This window comes from Protopterus annectens, chromosome 3.part0 (assembly GCF_019279795.1).
Source record: "Protopterus annectens isolate FY-2018-M chromosome 3.part0, PAN1.0, whole genome shotgun sequence".
Lineage (NCBI taxonomy): Eukaryota > Metazoa > Chordata > Ceratodontiformes > Protopteridae > Protopterus > Protopterus annectens.
Genome location: NC_056731.1, coordinates 1,950,710,687 through 1,950,728,453, shown reverse-complemented (window position 1 = coordinate 1,950,728,453; position 17,767 = coordinate 1,950,710,687). Strand labels below are relative to the sequence as shown.

Here is a 17,767-nt window from a genome sequence, read left to right as displayed (position 1 = left end):
TAGTTCTGGGGAGAGGCAAACAGGTCTATATCTGGGCTCCCCCATTTGCTTGTCAACGTGTTGAAAATCCTTGGTTCCAGTTTCCACTCGTGTTGGTCCATGAGGTTTCTGCTTAGTCCGTCTGCCAGTGTATTTAATTTTCCTGGCAGAAATTGAGCTTGTAGGTGCACTTGGTAGCTCAAGGCTATGTTCCACAATGCCATGGCAAGTCTGCAGAGGGGTAAGAATGTGTACCCCCCCTGCTTGTTTATGTACCACATAAGTGGTGTTTTCCATCTTTACCATTAGTTGTCCTGGAAGAATGTGGTCCTTGAAGGCTGTCAGAGCATTCTGTACAGCTAACATTTCTTTTTGATTGATATGTAGGTGCATTTGACTTGGGTTCCATTTACCCTGAATGCACTTCCCTGCCATGCTGAGCCCCCATGCATAGTCTGATGCATCTTCTGTTAGGTTTTGGGCAGCAGGGGGTGGCGTGAAAGGTAGTCCCTTGTTTTGGTGGCAGGCCTCTGCCCACCAAAGGAACTCTAGGCATAGGCAAGGTATGATAGGAATAATCGTTTCTAGATCTTGAGAATGTTGATACCATAGACTTTTTAGATACCATTGTAGTTTCCTCATATGCAGTCTTGCATATGGAATTAGAAGAATGCAGGAGGCCATGAACCCCAAGGCTTGCAGTATTTGTCTTGCAGATAGCAGGGTTTTTGTGGCCACTTGTTTAAAGTAGGTTGTCAAATACATGTTTCTCTGGCATGAGGTAAGCCATCTGGGAAGTTGTATTAAAGCTTGGTCCCAGGAATATAATTTGTTGACAGGGTACCAGGTGTTAATTTTTTTTTTTTGTTTATGGTGTACCCCAGACAAGTTAGAACCTTCTGTACAAAGGCCAGATGATTCAAAAGTATGTCCTGGCTTTCTGCCTGAATTAGACAATCGTTCAGGTATGGGTATATTTGAAGATTTCTTTGCCTGCAAAATGCAATAACTGGAGCTAGGCACTTTGTGAATACCCTGGATGCAGTAGATAAGCCAAAGGGCAGTGCAGAGAACTGATAGTGCGTGTAGCCTGCTTTGAAGTGTAGGTATTTTCTGTAAGATTCCTTGATTGGGATGTGCAGATGTTCATCGTAACACTGCTGCAGTCATCACACTTGGGTTATCTGCTGTCAGGCGGTCCCGCAGTCGGCCCGAGTTCCAAAGTCTTGGTCCAGCGTCGGTTTCATTCGCTTCTTTCCTGACATCAGTGCGACAGGGGTATAAAAGAGGCAGCCGACGCCATTTTCTTCAGTTTTTCTTGCCGCACGGTGCCCGAAGCAGAAGCAGTTCACAAGTGCCGGTCGGCCTACTCCTGAGATTTTCAATTCGAATTTCAGACCGAAGTCTTCAGTAAAGCTAAGTACCCCGTTGGGGAAACTTTTCTTGCCTCAGACCGATGTCAGAAAAAGTTAATAATTGCATTTCTTGTGGGAAGCAAATACCTCCTAAGGATTTTCATTCTTATTGTATTCCATGCCTAGGCCCAGACCACGACGTCACAGGTTCTCGGTTTTGTGCTAGGTTTAACAAACGTGCTATTAAACGTTGGTTTGATTTTGTCTGACATTACTTTAGTAGAAAATTTAATTACAGCATGCCGTTGGAGCAACCGACGACTGGAATGCATAAAAAAATGCAAGGATAAGGACAGGCAGCAGAGACCCAAACCAGACTCTGAGGCCTCTGCTGGGCCCGTGGCCGGTTCTCCAGTTTTAAGTGAGGCGCCTACGCAGTCCCTGACGACCGCTGATTTAGAACCTCAGACGGCTTCCGATTCCCAAGCGGAGATTACTTGGGCCTCCACAACCTTCATCTTTAGCCCCTTCCGACTCCAGGGCTGAAGGTGATTCCGGTGCAGTTGAAACGCCTTCAGTTGCAGAAGGTGTCTTCAGACCGACTACACTCACCATTAAATCCTATGCAAAGCTGAAAACTCCTTTAAAAGCAAAAAAGACTGTACAGCAGTCTCCAGTACAAGGCCCCATGCCTAAGAAACAGATGCTTACGATGGCTGAAGATTTAATTACCCTAATCAGGGGTTCCCATCCCCCTCCTGATAAAAGGCCAAGACAGGAGGATTACGCTTCATCTGACCAGGTCTCTGTTTCCTCAGAGTCTTCTGAGGAACAGGAATACTCTTTTCTCCCTTATGAAGATGCTGAAGAGTCTATTCCCTCAGCATCTCCCCCAGAAGACTACTCTCTTGGGGAAAATTTACATACCATGAGGAAACATTTCCACTGGGAAGGCCAGGATTACTCTGATTCTAAGAAAAGGCTCCAAGAGTTCCTTTTACTACCCCAGCACAGACCACTGGCTGTTCCACCCATGTTAGACATTGTGGATGATGTTTATTTAGAATCTTGCCTTAACCCAGACTCTCTACCGCCTGCACCAGCCAAACTAGACAGATACTACAGAGTCCCTGACTCTCACAAATTCCTATATAAAAGCCCTGTTGCTGACCCAGAAACCATTTCCCAGGGTCCCAAAAAGGTTAAGGCCTCCATTGCTAAAAAATCCTGTACCTTCTGAAAGGGATTCCGGAGCACTAGACAGATGGGGAAAGAAACTATATACCTCAGCTACTCTAGCCATGAGGGCCTTAAATTGCCAGTTACACATGATGAAATATCAGCAAAACCTGATGTCTCAATTAAAACAAAAATGATCACACATTCTGAACAGCCTGATTTCAAGAAAATGCAAGATTTGTTGCATGCAGCTGAACAAGTGGGAAAACATACTTTGCAATGTGGATTTGATTCATTGGAGGCTTCCTGTAGAGCAGCAGTGACTGGGTCTGTCAGACGTAGGCATGCTTGGTTAAAAGAACAAACCCTACCTGATCATGTTAAGGCAAAGATGTTCATCGTGTTACCCTGCTGCAGTCATTACACTTGGGTTATCCTGCCGTCAGGCGGTCTCGCAGTCGGCCCAAATTCCAAAGTCTTGGTCTGGCGTCGGTTGCTGTCATTTCTTCCCTGACGTCAGTGCCAGGGGTATATCAGAGGCATCAGACGCCATTTTCTTAAGTCTTTCTTGCCGAGCGGTGCCCAAAGCAGTTTGCAAGTGCCGGTCGGCCGACACCTGAGATTTTTGAATCGAGTTTCAGTCCGAAGTCTTCAAAGCTAAGTACCCCATTGGGGAACCTTTTCTTGCCTCGGTCCGATGTCAGAAAAAGTTAACAATTGCATTTCTTGTGGGAAGCAAATACCTCATAAGGACTTTCATTCTTTTTGTATACCTTTCCTAGGCCGAGACCACGACGTCACTGGTTGTCATTTTTGTGCTAGGTTCAATAAGCGAACTATAAAGCGTTGCTTTGATTTCGCACAACACTACTTCGGTAGAAAATTTAATTACACTATGCTGTTGGAGCAACCGACTACTGGCGTGCATAAAAAAATGCAAGGATAGGGACAGGCAGCCTAGATCCAAGCCAGACTCTGAGGCCGCGGCTGGCCCGGTCGCCAGTTCTCTGGTTTTCAGTGAGGCACCTACGCAGCCCCTGGCTACCGCTGAATTGGATCCCTGGGCCACATCTGATCCCCCAGCAGAGATTTCTAGGCTGACGCAGCCTTTTTCCTTAGGCCCTACCGACGACATCACAGTAGGGGAAGCCGGTGTTGCAGAAACACCTTCGGTTTCTGAAGGTGTCTTCAAGACCGACTACCCTCACCATAAAATCTTATGCTAAGCTTAAGACTCTAAAACTAAAAAAGCCTACATTTCAGTCTCCAGGTCAAGGCCCTATGCCTAAGAAACAGATGCTTAAAATGGCTGAATATTTGATTTCTTTGATCAGGGGTTTGCAACCCCCCCCCCCCCGACAAAAGGCCTAGACAGGAAGAGGATTATGCCTCCTATGATCAGGTGTCTGTTTCCTCAGGCTCCTCTGAGGAACAGGATTACTCCTGTCCCCCTTATGAAGATTCTGATGCTAAAGACTCAGTTCCCTCAGCTTCTCCCCCTGAAGACTACTCCTTTGGGGAAACCTTATACACCATGAGGGAACATTTCCACTGGGAAGGTCAGGACTTCTCTGACTCAAAGAAAAGGCTCCGGGAATTTCTTTAAATTCCCCAGCACAGACCTCTTGCTATCCCCCCCCAGTTTTCGACATAGTAGATGTTTTCTTAGAATCTAGTTTAAATCCGGATTATCTGCCTCCTGCTCCAGCCAAACCAGATAGAATACTATGAGTGCCTGACTCTCTCAAATTCCTTTACAAAAGCCCTGCTGCTGAGCCACAGACAATCTCCCAGGGTCCCAAAGGGGCTAAGGCTTCTTTGGCTAAAAATCCTGTAGCTTCAGAAAGGGACTCCAGAGCACTAGACAGGTGGGGAAGAAGGTTTACACCTCAGCTACTCTAGCTATGAGAGCACTAAATTGTCAGTTTCACATGCTTAAATACCAGCAATTCCTTATGTCTCAAATAAAACAAAAGATGGGCATGCTCCCTCAACAGTCTGAACTCAAGGAAATGCAAGATCTGTTGCATGCAGCTGAACAGGTGGGCAAACATACTTTACAATGTGGTTTTGATGTCTTGGAAGCTTCCTCCAGAGCAGCTGTTACTGGATCTGTTATACGTAGGCATGCTTGGTTAAAGGAACAATCTCTGCCTGATGATGTTAAAGCAAAGTTACTGGATGTGCCCTTACAGCAGGATGTTTTATTTGGGGTTAAAGCAGAGGAGGTTTTAAAGAAAATGGAGGATAAGGCAAAATCTATTCAGACGGTCAAAGATTTCTTACAGGTACAGCCCCCACGCTTCAGCAGAAATTGGCCAATAAAAAATTGGTCCTTTCCAGCTTCTGACAGGCCGCAGAGGGGTAAATACAGGCGCCCAAGGGGCAGAGGACAAGCACAAATCCCTTACAAACCTCGCCAATGGGGCACTACAGCACAGAAGGGAGGAGAAGACAGGTCCCAAACCACTAGAAGGCAAACACAATGACTTCAACCTCAAACTGCCAAGCAAAACCCTCTTGGCAGCTCCCTTGGGAGGAAAATTAACACTTTTTGCAGACAACTGGCGCGTCGTCACAAAGGACAAATGGGTCCTAGACATTATCTCACATGGATACAGATTCCATTTCCACACCTTGCCAAGGATAAAAGGAATGCCAAACCTGCCACAAAATCAATGGGCAGAGGCACAAAAACAAATTACAGCTCTCATGGACATATGAGCCATTCATCTGGTACCTACACAGGAGCAAGGCCAAGGATTTTACTCAAGGCTCTTTCTAGTCCCCAGAAAGGACAATGCTTGGAGAACCATTCTGGACCTTTCAATTTTAAATACCTTCTTGCAAGTACCCAAATTCAAGATGCTAACACTACAGCAGCTTCTTCCCATGTTGGGCAAGAAAGCTTGGCTAGTAACATTGGACCTCAAGGAGGCATACCTGCATGTCCCTATCAGACAAAATTGCAGAAGATACCTCTGTTTCATTGCAGGTTCAACCCATTACCAAATCTCTGCACTGCCCTTTGGCTTATCTACTGCGCCCAGGGTCTTCACAAAATGCCGGGCACCAGTAATTGCATGCTGCAGACAGAGGGGAATTCAAATATACCCATACCTGGACGACTGTCTCATACAAGCAGAAAGCAAGGACATTCTCTTACAATACCTGGCTTTTGTAAGACATCATCTAAGTTTTCTAGGGTACACAGTAAACGAACAGAAATCAAAACTAGTGCCCTCACAAACTATGACATTCCTGGGTGCCTGCTTGAATACAACAGCCCAGATGGCTTATCTGATGCCAGACAAACAACTACAAATTAACTCAATACTTCAGAACAATGGCAACAAAGACCCAACTCCCTGCAAGAAAAATTCTGCAGGCCTTGGGCTTCATGGCATCTTGCATACTACTAATACCATTTGCAAAACTGCATATGAGGAAATTACAGTGGTACCTAAAAAGCGTATGGACTCAACACAGCCACAGCTTGGAAACAATGATAACTCTCATTCCCTGCCTTAAACAGGAGTTTCTATTGGTGGTCACAGGCTTGTCACCCCAACAAGGGTCAGCCTTTCACCCTACCCCCAGCCAGGCAAACTGTGACAACAGATGCATCGGACTATGCCTAGGGGGCACACATGGCAGGACGGTGCGTTCAAGGCTTATGGACAGCAGATTAAAGGAATCTGCACATCAATCAAAAAGAAATACTAGCTGTACAAAATGCTCTGACAGCCTTCAAGGACCTCTTGCATCCAGGGCAGCTTATCATAAGGACAGACAACACCACAGTAATGTGGTACATAAATAAGGGGGCACACACTCCTACCCTCTATGCAGGCAAGCAATGACCTTGTGGAACGCAGCACTGGCTTACCAAGTTGAATTACAAGCTCAATTCCTGCCAGGAAAAAAGAACATATTGGCAGACGACCTAAGCAGAAACATCATGGATCCCCACGAATGGAAACTAGATCCACAAGTATTTGCAATGATAGCTCAAAAATGGGGACGCCCAGACATAGATCTGTTTGCAAGCCCCCAAAACTACCAACTTCAAAAATTTTGCACTAGGACATTCCATCCACAATCTTGGAAATTGGACGCCCTCTCATTCAGTTGGAAAAGATTAACAGTGTATGCCTTTCCTCCACTACCTCTTCTAGCAAAGGTACTGCTGAAAGTCAGATTAGAGAGGCCACAAATGATACTCATTGCACCAGACTGGCCACGCCAGCATTGGTATCCAATTCTAAGGAACATGGCCCACGGCCCACCATGGATTTTACCACAAATTTCTCACCTGCTCACCCAGCGAGAGAATCAGATTCTACACAGCCAGCTCAAGACTTTAAACCTGGCTGCATGGCAAATTACCTAAACAACCAGCCAACACCTCTATCCAAAGCTGTTATGGATGTCATTCTGGAGACCAGGAGGCCCAGCACCAGGAAAACCTATTCAAACAAATGGAAAAGATTTTGCGCCTGGAACCAGGCTAAAGGCCAAAATTCCCTTGATCCAAACATTCCTCAGATTCTACAATATTTAACTGAGATGTTGCATAAAGGACTTTCCTTTTCATCTATTATGATCCACGCCTCAGCAATTTCAGCTCATTACAAATGGATCCTCCTTTATTCTCACATCCACTCCTAAGACAGTACCTCAGAGGGGCTAAGAACATAAGACCGCCAAGGAGAGCACCAACACCTACTTGGGATCTCAACTTTGTTCTGGAAAAGCTTACACTGCCGCCCTTTGAACCAGCTTTTTCAGCCAATTTAAAATTTCTTTCATGGAAAACTGCCCTGCTACTAGCAATAACTTCAGCTAGAAGAGTCTCAGAGCCACAGGCACTAATGGCAGTGGATGCCTTTCCTCATTTTTCATCAAGACAGAGTCTCTCTACGAACTAACCCTTCCTTTATGCCAAAGGTGGTATCCAGTGTGGCCCTAAACCAAACCATTAATTTGCCCACCTTTTTCCCAAATCCCCAGAACAAAGGAGAAAGACTCCTGCACTCTTTGGACATTCACAGGCAATTACGTTACTACTTGGACAAAACTAAGCTTTCAGAAAAACTGACCAGCTTTTTGTCGCCATGCTACAGGATCACAAGGAAAAGCTATCTCAAAACAGACCATTTCAAAATAGATAGGACATTGCATACGTTTCTGCTACACCCATCATGGGAAACCGGTACCTGCTAACATTACATCCCACTCCACCAGGGCTACAGCTACATCAGCAGCCTTTCTCAGGGGAGTGCCAACCAAGGATATTCTGGGAGCTGCAACTTTGAGTTCAGTGCACACCTTCACCAAACACTATCACTTACCTCTATATTCTAAGACTAGAGCTGGTTTTGCCACTGCAGTTTTGCAGGGCCTACTAGCTTCTTCTAACCCTGCTTAACTCCACCTCCCATCCTTGGCTTTGGGATTCAACCCAAGTGTGATGACTGCAGCAGGGTAACATGATGAACATAGTACAGTTTTGTACCTACCATAAATGTAGATGTTAGAGTGTTCACCCTGCTGCAGTCCAGGTTACCCTCCCTCCATCCCCTCTGAATTAGCTGAACTTATCTATACCACTCTATCCTATACAACCTCTGTGGTGTATTTGCTTGTCCCTAAAGGTATTGTTTTATTTTTATCTAACTATATATATATATATATATATATATATATATATATATATATATATATATATATATATATATATATATATATTTTATTTTGCCTACCTATTGGGGGCACCTGACATCTGGGGCAAGAAAAACTGAAGAAAATGGCGTCTGATGCCTCTGATATACCCCTGGCGCACTGACGTCGGTGAAGAAGCGACAGCAACCGACGCCAGACCAAGACTTTGGAATTCAGGCCGACTGCGGGACCGCCTGACGGCAGGATAACCCAAGTGTGATGACTGCAGCAGGGTGAACACTCGAGCATCTACATTTATGGTAGGTACAAAACTGTACTTTTCCAGCATTTTTGTTGTTTTCTCAGATAAGTGCCCTGTTGAGGAATTTTTTTTTTTTTTGTTCCCTTTTGTTACGGCATCCAGGAAGGGCAAGTACCAGCGTGGAACACAAATTCCACGCAAGGACAGCCATACCCAGTGTCTCGTCTGAGTAGGCCCCAACCATGACTACGTTGTATAGTATGTGCCAGTCATTTGTTCCAAAGACCCTTAGAAGCAGGCTTAATTTCTTAGCTTAGTATCTGTAAAACAAATGTTTAAAACTTTTAACTAAATGAATGAAGGGGTTGCCCTGGAGTCCAGTACTGAGCCACTGAAGCATAAGGCCAAAAAAGCTAGGCCTACGCCTGTATTTCTGATGTTCTGGAATTAAGTACACCAGCTACCAGAAAAATAGAGGAAAATGCTCTTGTTTTTGGTTATTTGAGTAGAGTTTAATTACTGGAATACGGACTGCACTGACTTTTGCATAGTATGTACTTTCAGGGTGGGGGTGGTTTGTAGAGTGCATATGAAACTGTTGTGTAGTATGAAGGGATGTTTTGAAGATTGGAAGAAAAAATAAGTTGAGAGGAAGAACCACTATGAAGGATGATCAGGTCAGTAAGCAGCTAATGAGCGCCTAACAGTAATTAAGACAGCTGAAGAGATGTGTGAGAGAGCATATGTTCTTGAAGGTAATTAACATTTTATTTCTTACAGGAAGAAGTGTAAATCTCACCGTGATATAAAGCGAATGCAGTGTGAATGTCCTGTCCTAACAAAGGAGGAACGTACCCGGGATCAGGTGGCCTGTGGTGAAGACTGCCTCAATCGTTTACTTATGATTGAGTGGTGAGTATCGGTCCTTTGATGCGAGGCATCATTGTGTTGAATTTAGTGAGCACATAAAACATGAAAAGAGTTTTTAAGTTTTAGTTCTGTACTTCAAGTCATACTGGTTTTATAATTTATCCCAAGTAAATTAAATGTTACCTATATCTCTTTTAGTAATGTGTTTAACAGTGTTGTCAATTGCTGTTTTGAGCTTACAAGCATAGATGTTCTTAATCACTGTTGCAGTATCCCTTACTATTGGGATGTCCTGCTTAAGTGTAGCTGTATGTCTGACCAGTATACCAAAGCCTGAGCCCTTAACCATGTCATATGTTCAACGTATGTACTGTTCAAGAGTATGAGTTACATCAGTAGCATGCAAACACAAAACCATCAGAACCTCTTTGCTGCCAGTCTGAACACAGCATTTTGTTTTCTGTTTGTAGGTGGTACATCTAGATGCAGACTACAGAGCCTTATTCAGCATTGTTTTATTGTAGGTACAGATCATCCAGGAAAGGGAAATGTGATTGAGAGGCATAATCCCCATAAAGAAAGACACAATAAGTGCCTTTTTTTTTTTTTGCTTAAGGGCAGAATACAGTCAGTGTTCTGTTTGCCAAGTCTTTGTCCCAAAGACCCACTGCAGCTGTCTGACCTCTGTATCAGTCTACCTTGAAAACATTTGCTTTAAGCTCAAGGTACTGCCTTGGAATTTCCCTGCCTGGACATCCAGCTGTCCTTAAAGAAGTCAAATTTAAAAAGGAGACTTCTGCTGTCCAACCTGTACAAACATCTCTGGTGGCTGAGACCACAGACTGTCCGGTTCAGACACCTGCTACCTGTGTCATGACTCTGCAGGAGGCTGATATGGGACAGGCTGCTCGCACATCCACTGGGGCTGAGCTGACATCCGGTGAGGATGAGACTGGGGAACCTAGGCTGTTCATTGTGGAAGGTCCAGGAAGTATTCTGCAAAATGTCCTTCCATATCACTGTTTGCAGTATTCCTTACTAAAGGGATCCCCTGACAAGAGTAACCCAATGTTTGTCCAATATACCAAAGCCTTGGGTTTCAAGGACGTTATACGTCACACACATGCTCCCCTCTCTTGGTGTAGGGCATAAAGGTGATGTACAGACATACACCTCAGGACTTCTTTGACACCAGTCCGTATGCCATCTTCGATCATTGATTTTGAACACACTATTTCTGCTGGTTACCAAGCTGATGTCAGATAAGTGCCCTGTTCAGGTTTTTCTTGTCCTTTTTCTTTTAGTTGCAACATTGCATGTCATCCAGAAAGGGAAAATGTCAGTGTGCCAGACAGATTCCTCATAAGGACTGTCACAAGCAGTATTTGTTTTGCTTGGCTGCTTCTGAAGACCATATGTTGTGCCCGATTTGTCGGTTATTTTTCCCCCAAGACTATCTCTCTCTCTGTAGTAGTCTGTCCTCCTTGTCTACCTCCCTAGAAAACCAGTATCATAAGTTGGCACAGGATGTGATGGCAGAATTGTCCTGGCCTGAGGTTTCAGCTGTCTGCCAAGAAGACCAAAACGTTTGGTTGAATTTGGCTGCTATACCACCTCCCCCGGATGTCTTTTGAGGCTGGTGAAAGCCCAGAGGATTGTTCAGTTATTCTTTTGGATTCTTTTTGCTGTAACCGTTTGTCTGACATGGAGCCGGCTTCTCGTCCATCCTTTGAGGCTGTGCAGATCTCTGTTATGGGTGTTAAAGGGGAACCACGGCTGATCATTTTCAAGGGACTGAAGGGTGTTACTCTGATTCTTGTTAGGAAGGAGATTCTCGCTGCACTGTTGGCAAGGGTTTGAAGCTGATAAGATCTTTAGGGCCGATGTCCCTTTGAAGAAGAAGCAAAAAACAAAGCACATTTCCTTTGCTCCTAAGGATCTTTGGCATGATTGTCAGGATTTTGCACAGGGGTTGCTTAATGCTCTCATATCCTTGAAAGCCCCCAGGGAGTTTGTTCCTGCTCCTTTGGTCATTAGTCCTGTTAAGAGTCCTGGGAGCAGGGCTCCTCTGAAGAATTGTATTCTGGAGAAGAGTGTTTGGAGCATTCCTCTGATTCCTTCTTCATTAGACTGTGGTTCTGTGGAGGAGGACTCCATTAACTAAGATTCTCTCTTTGAAGAACTTTCCTTTGGGGATTCTGTCTCTCGTATAATAGATTTTTTTTTTAAATGGACTGTTCCCAGGTTTCTGACATTCAGAAGAGGTATGAACATCTCCAATTGTAGTCTAAGCCCTTTGCTGTGTCTCCTGTCTTTGCTGGCTTGGACATGTTTCAGCAGCTACTCAGGCTTCTTATTCCCAGTCCCTAAAAAAAACAATTGGTTTTATAAGTTTATAAGGTGCTTGATTGTAAATTTATTTCCAAATGTTCTTCTGCTGATCCTTTTGCCTCTGTTTCTTCCGACAAACGTTCCATATTGTTTTTTTAGTAAATTGTTTCCATTTGGCAAGGACAGTAGAGCCATAGAAAGGTTAGGTAAAAAGGTGTACACAGCTGCTACCCTGCCGTTTTGGGCTATTAACTACATGACTCGTATGACAGTGTATGTTTTAGCTCTTCTTTCAGTGGCTCATCAGGTTATTTCTGACCTTCCTAATTCTGACTGGAAAGTTTCTGCTCTCTCTTTGTTGTTCTTTTCTAAAGTGGCCAGTCATTCTGTTAAACGTAGTTGTGATGCAGCTGATGGTTCTTTTATAGCTGCTGCCTTTGGTTCTGTGTTGACCTTATTATCAGCTTTGCCTCCAACCTTTGCCTGATAATATTGAGGCTAAATTGACGGATGCTCCTCTTGACATAGTGTCTTGTTCTGCAGTTGCTGAATTCCCTACAAGAGAAGGGTAAGGCCTTGCAGGAATTGAACCATATAATGTCCTTTGTGTTTCACTGTTTCAGTCATCACACTTGGGTTGTCTGCCTGCAGGTAGCCCTTAGTCGGCCCGAATACCACAGTCTTAGGATTTCTGAGTCGGATGCTGTCTCCTCATCCATGACGTCAGGGGGTATAAAACATGCAGCCGACGCCATTACATCAGCTTTTCTTGCCATGCGGGAGCTCAAAGCAGAAGCAGTTCACAAGTGCCAGTCGGCAGCTACCTGAAATTGTCATTTTTTGAGTTTCAAACCTGAAGTCTTCTAAAGCTAAGTACACCGTTGGGGATCTTTTTTTCTTGCTCTAACCGATGTCAGAAAAAGTTAACAATTGTCTAGCCTGTGGAAAGAAAATACCTCAGAGATTTTCATTCTTACTGTCACCTGTTTAGGCCCAGACTACGACGTCTCTCGCTGTCGGTTTTGTGCCTTGTTCAATGCCCGAACTATTTGTTGTTGGGCTATTTTTGCCTCTAAATTCTTTCGCGCTCATTCTCCGTATTCAAAAATGGCTTCGGTAAGCTGTCTGACTACCGATCTTCTGAAAAAACGCAAAGATAGACCGCATAGGTCCAAAACTGCCGACAACCCTTCCATTAAGCTAGTCGCCAGTCCACCGGTACTCAGTGAGGCACTTTCGCAGCCCCTGTTTACCTGCTTCTACAGATTCGCAGGCCTCTACTGACACCCATCAGAGTATGCCGCAGGATGCTTCTTTGACTATGGAACCTGCGGATGTCTCTACCTTGGATGGGTTTGGAGCTGCTGTGCAGGCACCGGCTTCTGAGGGTGTATTCAGACTTTCCGATGTTCGTAGTAAACAGACTACTTTGTTAATGACTAAATCTACCGAACTTCTCAGGCCCAGAGTTCGCACTATGCCTAGGAAACAGATGACCAAAGCACATTCTCAAGCTCCCATGCCACAGAAACAAATGCTTAGAATGGCTGAAGACCTTATTACTTTAATTAGGGGAAGCCAGCCTTCCCCCTCTAAAAGACAAAGAATTGATGTTCTTCATCTCACATTGCTGCAGTCCTTACTTATGGGTAGTCCGCTGTCCTCGGTCTGCCCGAATACCAAAGTATTAGGCTGACGTCGGTCATGGGCGCCTAGATCTGACATCAGAGCGTCAGGGTATAAAGGCGCATGACCGACGTCATATCCTCAGTCTTTTTTGCCGCATGGTCCGATGCAGAAGCAGCGTTGCAAGTGCCGTTCGGCGTTCTGAAATTTTTCGCTGGAGTTTCAGACCGATACCAAGTTGGGCTAAGTACCCTGTTGGGGAATATTTTTGTTTTTTCTTGCCTCAGTTACTTACCGGATGTCAGAAAAAGTGAATAATTGTATTTCTTGTGGGAAACAGATACCGCATAGGGATTACCACTCGCTTTGTGTTCCTTGTTTGGGACCGGAGCACGACGTAGTCGGGTGCCGGTTTTGTGCTAGGTTTAATAAGCGCACTATAAAATGGAGGTTAGATTGTGCTAGGTTAGTCTTTGGCAAGAGGTGTAATTATAATATGCCGTCGGATGTTCCGACACCTGCTTCTACTAAGAAGCGCAAAGACAAATCTTTAAAGCCTAGGCAGGATGATTCGTCCGTTACGGACGCCGGATCTTTAGAAGCTACAGCTGAACAGGTGGATCCGGCTGAAGTTTCTGTTGAGTCCCAGGGGGAAACTTTGATTTTACAAGATGTGGCCTCTCAGGAGGCAGGTCAGGCTGAAGGGGCCTCTCAGGTTACTATTCTCCCTTCTATGCCTAAGGTGGTTAGGCCTTCTGTTACTGTTTCTAAGGCTCCTTCTAAGGGCAGGTCTGTTTTGCCTTCCTCTGGTGTCAGTTCTGGTTCTTCAGGGTCTGTGCCTAAAAAGCACATGCTTAAAATGGCAGAGGATTTGATTACTTTAATTAGAGGTTCTATGCCCCCTCCTGATAAGAGGCCCAGGATGGATCCAGAGTTGGAAAGTTTGGAGCAGGCCTCAGATGATTCAGAGTCTTCTGCTGAAGACATTCAAGATTTCCCTCCTTATTCTGATTCTGATGCAGAGGATTCCACTCCTTCTGCTTCTCCTCCAGAGGATTTTTCATTTTCAGAAACTCTGCATTCCATGAGGGAGCATTTTAAGTGGGAAGGACAGGATTACTCTGATTCACGGAAGAGACTTAGGGAGTTCTTGTTTTTACCACAGCATAGACCTTTAGCTATACCTCCAGTTTTGGATGTTGTTTCAGATGTTTTCTCTGAAGCTTCCCTTAATCCAGATTCTGTGCCTCCTGCCCCAGTTAAACCGGACAGGTATTACAGGGTGCCTGAGGCTCATAAATATCTGTATAAGAGTCCTAGGGCGGACCCAGAAACTATTAGTCAGGGGCCTAAGGGTGTTAGAGCCTCTGTTGTTAAGAATCCGGTTCCTCTGGATAAGGAAGCTAGAGCTTTGGATAGATGGGGTAAGAAGGTGTATACCTCTTCTACTTTAGCAATGAGAGCTTTGAACTGCCAGTTTCATATGTTGAAGTATCAGAATTTCCTCCTTTCTCAGCTAAGATCTAAAGTGGATGCTTTGGCAGAGGGCATAGAGTGTAAAGAATTGCAGGATTTAGTGCATGTTTCTGAACAGGTGGGTAAGCACTCTTTGCAATGTGGTATTGATGCTTTACAGGCTTCTTCTAGGGTGGCTGCCACTGGTTCAGTTATTCGTAGGCACGCCTGGCTTAGGGATCAGAATTTGTCTGAGCATGTTAAGTCTAGAATTCTGGATGCCCCTTTACAGTCTGAAGTTTTGTTTGGTCCTCCTGTGGAGTCAGTCTTAAAGAAAATGGAAGACAAGGCTAAGTCTATGCAGACTGTTAAAGATTTTTTGCAGGTACAACCTCCAAAGTTTAGTAGAAATTGGCCTACTAAGGGGTGGACGTACCCTTCTTCTGATTCTCAGTCTAGGGGTAGATCTAGGCATGGTAGGGGCAGAGCTCAGAGTACCTTCAGGCCGAGACAATGGAGTTCGCCTGCTCAATCTGCTGGTGAGGGCAGGGGCCAGTCCTTTCGTACACAGGTCCAATGACCTGCATTTTCAGCTGCCAGATTCTTCTTGCCTGGCAGCTCCTTTGGGAGGAAAGTTGGCTCTTTTCAAGCAAAATTGGCATTTAGTCACCCAGGACAAATGGGTATTGGACATTATAAACCGAGGTTACAAGTTCTATTTCCATACCATGCCTCCTTTCAAAGGCATGCCAGACGTCCCTCCTCGGCAAAGGATAGAGGCTCACAAACAAATTTCTTTACTTCTTCAAATAGGAGCTATACAGCCAGTTCCTCTGTCAGAAGTGGGCCTAGGATTTTATTCTCGCCTGTTTCTAGTTCCAAAGAAAGGGAACACGTGGAGACCAATTTTGGATTTATCTATCCTCAACACTTACCTGGACATTCCAAAGTTCAAGATGCTGACTTTACAACAACTTTTACCTCTGTTGGGAAAAGATCACTGGATGGTTACTCTGGATCTCAAAGAGGCTTACCTTCATGTTCCTATCAGGCCCAGTTGCAGAAGGTACCTGCGTTTGGCTGGAAATTTACATTATCAGTTCTCTGCATTGCCCTTTGGCTTATCTACTGCGCCCAGTGTTCACAAAGGTTCTGGCTCCAGTGATAGCCTTTTTCAGACTAAGAGGAATACAGATTTATCCTTATTTGGACGATTGCCTGATTATTGCACAAGAAAAGGACGAACTTCTTCATCATCTACAGTATGTGATGGCAGTGTTAAGATGCCTAGGGTATTCTGTGAACGAAACAAAGTCCAGTCTAGTACCCTCTCAGGACATGTGCTTTCTGGGTGTGAGACTGAATACAGCTTCCCAGATGGCTTTTTTGACCCCGGACAAACAAAGAAGCCTTTCTCTTTATTTCCATCAAATGTCTCTACGGTCCAGGCTGACTGCAAGGACAGTCCTTCAAGCCTTGGGGTTCATGGCATCTTGTATTCTGGTGCTTCCCAATGCCAAATTGCATATGAGGAAGCTTCAGTGGTATCTCAAAAATGTATGGACACAGCACTGCCAAGATCTACACACTGTCATTCAGATAATACCTTGCATTCAGAAGGAGTTTTTGTGGTGGGCTCAGGAATGCCACCTGAACAAGGGACTCTCTGTGACCCGGCCAGAAGCGAGTCAGATTCTAACGACAGATGCCTCGGACAAGGCTTGGGGAGCACACCTCAATGGAAAATGGGTGCAAAACACGTGGCCTGTCAAACTCCAACATTTGCATATCAACTTGAAGGAAATGTTAGCAGTCCAGTTTGCATTGATGGCTTTCAAAGATTTACTTCACCCAGGGCAGGTGTTGATTCAAACAGACAACACTACTGTCATGTGGTACATCAACAAGCAAGGGGGAACCCATTCTTACCCTCTTTGCAGGCAAGTGATGATTTTGTGGGAAACTGCTCTCAATCTACACCTCAATCTTCAGGCAAGGTTTCTACCAGGAGCACAGAACTCCTTAGCAGATGTGTTGAGCAGACAAATAGTGGATCCTCACGAGTGGAAATTGGATCCTCATGTATTTCAAAAGTTGACAGTGTTATGGGGAACTCCAGACATAGATCTGTTCGCTTCTCCACTAAATTACCAGTTGCCAAAGTTTTGCACAAAAATGTTTCATCACACAGCTTGGAAGGTGGACGCTCTATCATTCAGTTGGAACAATCTGCATGTATATGCCTTTCCACCTCTGCCTCTTCTTCCCAAGGTACTTTTGAAGGCCAGACAAGACAAGCCAACCATGATTTTGATAGCACCGGATTGGCCTCGACAACACTGGTACCCACTACTGAGGAGTTTAGTACGAGAACCTCCATGGCCTCTGCCTTTGATTCCGCACCTTTTGTCACAAGAGGACAATCACTTCCTCAATGTCAAGATTCAGTCTCTGCATCTAACAGCCTGGCATATTCTGTTTTAGACTCTGGAGGGTCTCAGCTTCCACAACAAGTTTTGAATGTTATTTTGGAGGCCAGGAGGCCTAGTACCAGGAAAGTTTACGCTGATAAATGGAGGAGATTTTTATTTGGAGCAAAGGAAAGGACTTTGATGTCTCCAAACCTGATTTAAGTGTTGCTCTTCAATATCTTACTGAGTTATTGGACAAGGGTTTGTCTTTCTCCTCGATAAAGGTCCATGCTGCAGCCATTTCTGCTCACTATGATTGTGACCCTCCTTTATTCTCTCATCCTTTGTTTAAGCAATTTCTTAGAGGGCAAAGAATATAAGACCCCAATAGAGCTCCTACTCCTGCTTGGGATCTCAATTTTGTGTTGGAAAAACTTACTCTACAACCTTTTGAGCCTGCAGCTACTGCCGAGTTAAAGTATTTGTCATGGAAAACTGCTTTTTTGTTGGCCATTACCTCTGCAAGAAGGGTTTCTGAATTACAGGCCCTCATGGCAGTGGAGCCTTTCCTGATTTTTCATAAGGATAGGGTATCTTTGCGTACTAATCCTTCCTTTATGCCTAAAGTGGTTTCT

The 17,767-nt window shown here is 44.7% G+C and overlaps 1 protein-coding gene across 1 annotated transcript in view; it reads left to right on the top strand.

Annotated features, from left to right (window-relative positions):
- Positions 1-17,767, top strand: part of SETD2 (SET domain containing 2, histone lysine methyltransferase) — a 3,532,865-nt gene that overhangs the window by 991,359 nt on the left and 2,523,739 nt on the right. Inside the window, exon 5 of the mRNA XM_044066027.1 lies at positions 9,220-9,351. Within this exon, the coding sequence (XP_043921962.1) occupies positions 9,220-9,351 (132 nt within the window). The remainder of the gene's footprint in view (positions 1-9,219; positions 9,352-17,767) is intronic.